The sequence below is a fragment of the Cryptomeria japonica genome, unplaced genomic scaffold (genome assembly GCF_030272615.1).
Source record: "Cryptomeria japonica unplaced genomic scaffold, Sugi_1.0 HiC_scaffold_1889, whole genome shotgun sequence".
Classification (NCBI taxonomy): domain Eukaryota; kingdom Viridiplantae; phylum Streptophyta; class Pinopsida; order Cupressales; family Cupressaceae; genus Cryptomeria; species Cryptomeria japonica.
Genome location: NW_026730160.1, coordinates 1 through 8,284, shown reverse-complemented (window position 1 = coordinate 8,284; position 8,284 = coordinate 1). Strand labels below are relative to the sequence as shown.

At 36.7% G+C, this 8,284-nt stretch overlaps 1 protein-coding gene across 1 annotated transcript; it reads left to right on the top strand.

Annotated features, from left to right (window-relative positions):
• Positions 1-805: 805 nt before the first annotated feature.
• On the top strand, positions 806-2,609 carry LOC131053702 (methyl jasmonate esterase 1-like). The gene is made up of 4 exons (XM_057988305.2): positions 806-1,177; positions 1,591-1,731; positions 1,824-1,955; positions 2,084-2,609. Exons 1-4 carry the CDS (start codon positions 938-940, stop codon positions 2,351-2,353), a joined length of 783 nt encoding a protein of 260 aa, XP_057844288.1. The 5' UTR covers positions 806-937; the 3' UTR covers positions 2,354-2,609.
• The last annotated feature ends 5,675 nt before the right edge of the window (positions 2,610-8,284 follow it).

The following is an 8,284-nucleotide window of genomic DNA, read 5'->3' as shown; positions in this document are numbered from 1 at the left end:
AATCGTAGGTTTTTGAGAGTTTCCTAACCTATGGATGTTAGTGGTTTCAAACGACTTTGTTAGCATCAACTTGATATACATAATTATCAAGTACAGTATGATTTGATATACATAATTATCAAGTACAGTTTCCTAACCTATGGATGTTACTGAGATACTATACACATTGACTTTAATGGAATATGTGAATAATATGCTAAAGTAAAACCCCAATCATAATCAGAAGGGCCCAACTAGATTAAAGATGATTCTCACAATGAAAATGAGTACTTGATGAAGACTCACATCGATCTATGCATCAGCGTGTTAACATGTTATTTATTTTTTCTTCTTTTGTATAATAGGACATTCATTAAGAACTAGTATCCATTAAGGTACTGGAATTTTGTGTTTCAAATGGTATTCTCTACTCTACCCTATCGTACTCTATCCTAGGGAAAAATATATAATACCCCACCTTAAAGGTTATATTTGCATCGCTTGATTAGACTAGGAAATAAGTGGGAAAGCTAAGGTATGAATATCAGTTTGATGAGACAAAGGACCTGATTATAAAGAAGGACTTGATTATAAATTATGCGACTAAGGAAGAAATTGTTAAAAAGAGAAATGATTGGATGTTGGTGAGAAGAAGAGATTGTCCCTTGATGCTAATTATAAAGGTGCATTTGATAAAATCAAAGACCTTGCCACTAGAATGGGATTAATGCTAAATAATGATAAAATCAAAGACTTGAGGAATTGTGAAATCAATGTTTCAATAGAAGTGTTAACCACAGTGTACAAATTTGTTGGCCTCTAAGAAATCTTAGGCAATCGCTCAGATCAAGTTTACAAGTTAAATGATACTCGTACGTAATGCAGTGTACATGGGTAAACTGCAGCCTTTAAATATTGCCATTCTACCTTTCATTTCTTGAACTTGAAGAGCTACAGCATGGAGACAAATATAGTTAAGGCAAAGGGGTGTCACTTTGTGATGGTGCATGGAGCAACCTTTGGGGGCTGGTGTTGGTATCAAGTTGCAGATCTTCTTCTCAAAGCGGGCCACACTGTATCTTCCATTGACATGGCCAGTGGAGGTATAGATCCTACAAATGCCGACACAATTTCTTCGTTACAAGAGTACAATCAGCCACTCACAGACTTCTTTACAGCTCTTCCTTCTGAAGGGAAGGTATGAATTTAGTGAAAAGTTTTAGAAGTTTTGGTTTGTTTAGGTGTTTCATAATGAATCTGATTTTAGTTCAATCATCTAAATAATTTTTTTGAAAAGTTTAAGTGAATTTTTGGTTTGTTTAGGTGGTTCATTCTAAACCATAGTAATAGATGAGTTCTATTAGATAAACAAATCTGATTTTAGCAGAACAACCTAAACAAATTTGAAGAATAGCTTGATCTAAGTTTTTATTTGTTAAGATGATTTATGTTAAATTATACTAATAAATGAGTTCTGTTGGAGAAACAATCTGATTTTAGATGAACCATCTAAACAAATCAAAACTTAAAATGTACTATTTAAATTCAAAAGTATCCATTTGTCATCGATACCAAGGATGCCAACTAATTTGTAGCTGTATGTCTGTTAAGGTTATATTGGTTGGCCACAGCGCTGGTGGATTCAATTTGAGTTTTACCATGGAGCGTTTTCCAGATAAAATTGCTGCAGCTGTATTTGTTACCGCCTTCATGCCCCTCAGCGGAACAACTCTCTCTGAGTTGATGAACGAGGTTTAATGAATTCTTTATCTTTCTACTAATTCCTGCACTGCTAACAATCTTTAAATTACAATACCATTTCTCTGAAAGTATATATTGAACAGATCGTATCCATAATCGGAGGCTTCGGAGACTCTACATTTTACTATGCAAATGGGAAAGAGAATCCAGCAACATCCTTCAAGTTTGGCACCCAGTTTGCGCGAGAATTTTTATCACAGAACAGTCCTTCTTGGGTAAATCACTTTAGAACAGAGACAGTTTGGTTGCAAATTACAAAAATATAATTGATTAATTGGCTGTGAATTATTCTGCTATTATGAAATTTCAATTGATGGGTAGATTAATATGGCACTAAATGCAGGATCTGACGTTGTGGGAATCGTTGGAAAAGAAATCTCCAATATGGCAAGAACCTCTTTTGTATACAGCTAAAAACTATGGAAGTGTTAGGAGAATATTTGTTGTGTCGAAGGAGGATAAGGTTATTGTGGAGGCGTTCCAGAGAAAGATGATTGCAGGGAATCCTCCACAAATGGTATACGAAATTGAAGGATCTGATCACACCGTATTCTTCTCTAAGCCTCTTCAACTGGCTGAGGTGCTCATGAAAATTGCTAATACGAGTGTGTGAAAGTGAAGCAATCTGCTGCAGATGGATTTTAGTATAGTTTGTAATATCTAGAAATCTTCGAATATACTTGTCAGATACAACTTAGTAATGGTTATCTTCAACTCCCTAGGCTAAATTCCTCTTGTTTAAAATAGTTAAGAAATTGTAATGGTTCTTAATACTGCAAAGGTGAAATTTGCATATCTAGGTCATTTTTATTTTCTATTGTGTATATTTTACTATAATTATATATTAAAAAGATTTTAATATTGTATCAGATTGACTTTATTTTATTTATTTATGTATTTAATTATTTAATTATTATTTAGTTTTGAAAGAGTTCATGGGTATGGAGGTGATCTCATAGGAATAATTTTGTTTTTTCGAAATTTAAAATTTAAAATTCAAATTTGATTTACTCAGTCTTTTTATCTTTCTATTTGGGTCATCTTGTTTATGCATCTTTTAACACACCAACATGGCTAGAATATATTGTTATCTCTTGAAATATAATTATTGTCATTAAGATTTCTAGTCAAATTTTAAGGATTTCTAGATTGCTTTCTATAACAACAAAAAATATCAAATTAAAATTGATTTTAAATTTCTAATTTATTAGTAATTCAAATTTAATTTAGCTAAGTTAACTTGAAAATATAAATACAATATAACTAGCTATATTATTCATTTCCTTATTAGTTTAAGAAAAAGAACATTAATAAAAAATGAGGGTAATGAGAGAAAATTCAAGTTGAGTTTTCTTGAGTACTTGCATTTGATTCCTAAGTTATACAATTTAATTGAACAACCCCTAATAATAATATATTTTCCTAACCAAAATAATGTAATCTTCAAAGGAACTTAAAATCGGGGGAACTGAAATGAGAAAGAATGATGAGATTGGGAAGGGGGCCAAGAACTTCTTTACTTCTCTTCATTTGGCGGACTTTGGTCTATATAGTCAATCTCAGAATGCCATCCCTGACAATATCCCTCCAACTATTAGCAAGGATCATAACAAGGTCTTGATAGCCATCCCTTCTGATGAGGAAGCTAAAAATTAAGTCTTTTCTTTTGATGGGAACAAAGTCCCGGGCCCGGATGGTTTTCCGTTATTCCTCTTCCAAACCTTCTAGGACATCCTCAAAGCTGATGTTGTTAAAGGTGTGCAGGAGTTCTTTGGGGATAGAATGATCTTAAAGGAACTTAATGTTACCTTCCTAGTTCTGATTCCTAAATGCCCCAGAGTTGATTCTATGGATAACTTCAGACCGATAAGCTTATGAAACTCTTTTTATAAACTAATTTCTAAAGTGGTTACTAGCAGGTTGTTAAGGATTCTTCCTCTGATCATTTCACCCCAACAGAGTGGATTTGTTCTAGGTAGACAAATCCTTGACTCTATCATTGCTATCCATGAAAACATTCATTCATTGGTGGATTCGAAAAAAAAAGGATTTCTGATGAAGCTGGATTTCTCTAAAGCCTATGACCGAGTGGATTGGAGTTTCTTGAGTAAGGTGCTAGTTGCTTTTGGATTTGGAGTGCGATTCATTAAGATGATTGAACAATTCATCTCGACCCCTTCTTTTTATGTCATTGTCAATGGGGTGCCTTCCACTTTCTTCAAACATTCTAGGGGTATGATGCAAGGGGATCCTATATCCCCCATACTCTTTATCATCTTGGCTGAATGTCTAGGTAGATTTATCAGCAACTCTATTTCTAAGGGGCTACTCTGTGGTATTTTGCCTTCTTCTGGTTTTAGAGCTTGCACTCATCAACAATTTGTTGATCTTACCATTTTAATGGGATCATTCACTATCAAAGAAGCTTCCAATATGAAGAACCTTCTCAACACTTATAGTAGGGCTACTAGTCAAACCATCAATTGGGAGAAAAGTTCTATTTTCTTTTTCAATACCCTAGAAGACAGAAAAATTAGAATGGTTTCGATCCTTGGTTGCCAAATTGGTAAGCCTATTGCTATCTACCTAGGCCTCCCATTGGGATTGAAACCCTTGGAGTTATTCTGGAATAGTCTTGTTGATAGATTCAGTAGAAAGCTAGCTGGTTGGAAAGGGACCCTTCTTAGTCAAGCTTGGAAAGTCCAACTCTTAAAATCTTCCCTCCAGAGTCTCTCAGTGTATGCTCTAAGCCTTTTTAAAATCCTTGGCAAATTTGCTGATGTCATTGAGAAAATCTAGAAAGCCTTCTTGTGGTCAAGAGTGGGGGAGAAGAAGAAAATGTCTCTCATAGCATGGGAAAATGTTTGTAAGCCTAAAAAGAAGGGGGGCTTGGGTCTTAGGAATATCATAACTTTGAACAAAACTCTCCTAGCAAAACAAATCTGCAGAACTTATCATGAAAAAGGAGAATGGAAGGATATCTGGAAGGCTAAGTACTTAAGGAAAGATCCCACCATCGAGGAATTCCTCGTCTCAGATTAGATACCAGGTGGGTATTTCATTTGGAATAGTGTTATCCAGGCTAAAGGTATTGCTAGTCTCGACAATGTCTAGGCCATTGGTGATGGCAGGAAGGTGGACTTTTGGGATGATGCTTGGATTGGAGGAGCCCCTCTTAATAAGCTAGCTTCACATACACTCATCCAGAATTGCAAGGAGAAGATAGGTACCAAAGTGGCTGATTATTGGAAAGATCAAATGTGGGTGGACCTCAGACCCATTGATCCCAAACTCAAGCAGGTAAACTTAATGATCAACAATGTGATCTTGAATTCCAGAAGGGAAGACCATATGATGTGGTGTGGAACTTCATCTAGAAATTATTCAATCTTCTCTATTGTCCTTTTACTAGCACATTCCCAAGATCCTATTCCATGTTGGGCCAAGGCTTGGTATCCAAGGTTGACTCCCAAAATCAACATCTTTTTGTGGATCCTTCTGCAAAACAAGATTCTTACTATTGACAACTTAAGAAAGAGGGGCTTTTGTTTCCCTAACTGTTGCTACCTTTGTCTTAATAATGAGGAATCTATGAACCACATCTTTTTACACCGTCCTTAGACTACTCCTATTTGGGGGATGTTTTTTCAAATGTGGGGGCTGAATTGGGTTTTCCAAGAGGAGATACATGATTGTTTCAGAAGCTGGCATTATTCCACCAATAACATCACCTTAAGAAATTTTTGGAAGTTCTCTTTTGCCCATATCCTCTGGGGGATATGGAAAGAGAGAAATAATAGAATATTCTAAAATGATACTAACACCTTTGAAATGGTTTGGGTTAAGATAAAAAATAACTGTGTTGAGAATGTAATGGCTAGGGGAGTGCATAGTTGTACTAGTAAGGGGGACTTTGATGTTCTCAAAAGATGGAATATCCCAACCTCTTTGAGCCCTAACATCTGCCAAATTAATAGAATCTTGTCTTGTTGGTCCTTTCCCCCTAATGAGTGGTTCAAGGCCAACTTTGATGGGGCGGAAAAATGAAATCCAGGTCCATCTGGTTGCAGTAGTGTCATCCAAAATGGGGCTGGGTTTTGGACTAAATTGGTGGCCTATCCCTTAGGTATTCAAACCAATCATATGGTGGAAGTTATAGGGGCATTTCAATCTATTAAATTGGCCTCTAATTTAGGGGTCAAAATGCTTTGGTTGGAAGGCAACTATACAAACATCATTAACTACCTTCTCAGTAATCATCAACCTTCATGGACTATCAAGAACATCATTAAGTTAGCCAGAGAGCTGATTCAGGGGTTTCAAAAATGCCACATCATACATGTCTATAGAGAGGCTAACCGGAGTGTTGACTGGGTTGCCAATGTGGCAGTATGGAGCGAGATAATTATTGCCTGGAAAGGCAAAGGGGAGCTACTGAGTGTGGCACGTGAAATCTTAATTTATGAAAGATTGCATGGTAAGTAGGGACAAATTTGATATCATTTCCAAAAGTGTAAGTAGATGTTGTGGCAACACGCACTTTTTCTGCAGGGTATCGAGAACGAAGTACAACAATCATTGTAGGTTAACTTTGCATTCTTTATGGGCATTTTTATCCCTCTTCAAAAGTAGCATCAGAAACTCCTACAAAATATGAACTGGTTATCATTGAGAGTCTGATGTGAAGAAAGGAATCAGGTGGGAGCTGCACATTATTTATATCAACAGGATCATGGGGGTTAAACGAAAGAGAACAGAGGCTACCACCATTGAGAAATGAAAGAGTCATTTGCAAGTCTGGGCTATCCTTCAAGCTTCCAAGATGACATATTTTATGGAAAATATGCAGGAGAAATGATCCAAAATCACAAGAATCTTCAAGAAGGGTTGGAATGAAGCGATGTAAACCATTGGAAACAAGATTGTCAAGGTGATCGAAACTATGATTGCAGAGGCAACTGCTCTTCTGATGGAGGGCATCAAGTTTTACAGGGACAGAAAGATATGAAACACTTCCGTTAAGAAATTTCCAAAGAATGAGGAGGAAAGGGCTAGACTGGTGAAGGGTAGCCATACCTACTTTTCACCAAAGGTAATTAAGTTAATTTGGAGAAGGGTTTTGCTTTCTATTATGGAGTTTATCACGCTTGATGGTAGATACACTAGGGTTTACAGCTACCACTTTGCTTTACTTAATCATTTTAAGCATAAAGATAAAATTTCTTTTCCATATTATCTTTTATGTGCCCTTAATGCGGGGATCAAGGATGCAATTTACAACCCCAGTATTAACCCTACCATGCACAAAGGTTTGATGGTGATTCTGTATAATCACATCAAGAACATGACTGTCCAGTTGAATATAGCTGAGATTTCCTAATCAGATGAGGATTTTGATGACTCTGATGAGGAGGAAGGCGATGGCTATATTACAGAAGCTAAGACAAAGGACGACCCTCAAATTTTTTTGGTCAAGAAGAGGAAATAAAAAATAGAGTAGGGGAAACATAACAAAGGGTTTTCCAAAAAGAAGTAGAGAGGGGAGGATGATGGTTGGTGTGAGGAGGAATAAGGGACTGATAATGACATGGACACTAGAAGTGAGGGGGTCCAAACCCTTGTGAGACCGAAGCAAAAAAAGAAGACTTCTAAAAGAAAGGAGGTAGACACCAAGGACCAGTCACCTCTCAGGATGGATTTAAAGGAGAAGGGATTAATGGGGGAGGACATGGCAACAAAAGAAGCTCAGAGCTTTGAGGATAGGGAGGTTAGCCTGGAAGTTAATCTTAATACTACTGGTTATAAGAACCAGGAAGAGCATCACTTCAGTATTGATCTCTACATCAATAATGGAATGGAAAGCCTAAAATAGGTTCTTAGCTGGGTGCATAAGGAAATTGAAGGCATCAAAAACAAGAAAGCTCAAGAAGTAGGGAAAATCAAGAAATTACAAGCTTTAGGCTTCGGAAAGTTCAATTCCCTTCCGGAATGTCTCAGTGAGCTCACCAAGGTGATTGGTAATGATGAGGAGATTATCAACACCAATCGCAATAACTTTCTTGGCCTGGAAAATCGAGTAGGAGAAACTGAAAAAGAGACTTGATGGTATTGAGAAAATGCTCAAAAAAATAGGGGAGAAAAGCCACAAGATTCTGAAGGTTTCCTTGGGCAACATGAAAGCCCTTATCTGCAAGTTGGAGAACTACCAAGGGGATAAGGTCACAATGGGAATTATTGATGTTAAGGATGACACCCTAGATGATAGGGACATGGGGCTAGGAAGAAGAATGAGAGAAAGCACTAAAAGGATGCAAATCCATAGTAAGGAAATCGAGGAGATTAAGCCGGCATCAGACAATATGGAATAGATGGAGCTTGAAGCGGCGGAGATGCTTCAAAAATTAACCTAAACTTGGACTACTATTAGTATTTTTTGGTCTATAATCTGTGTTCTCTTTTTTGCTGGCATTTGGTTCGTCGTCTGTCTTTCCTTTGTTTGCTATCTTTTTGTTGTGTTGTAATGTTTATCTTTTGATTTTCTGAC

Excerpts from the sequence above, each read along its gene's own strand:
- LOC131053702 (XM_057988305.2), top strand. The coding sequence starts at position 938 with ATGGAGACAAATATAGTTAAGGCAAAGGGGTGTCACTTTGTGATGGTG. Across the intron at positions 1,178-1,590 it reads CTCTTCCTTCTGAAGGGAAG|GTTATATTGGTTGGCCACAG; the intron begins GTATGAATTTAG and ends ATGTCTGTTAAG. Across the intron at positions 1,956-2,083 it reads CACAGAACAGTCCTTCTTGG|GATCTGACGTTGTGGGAATC; the intron begins GTAAATCACTTT and ends CACTAAATGCAG.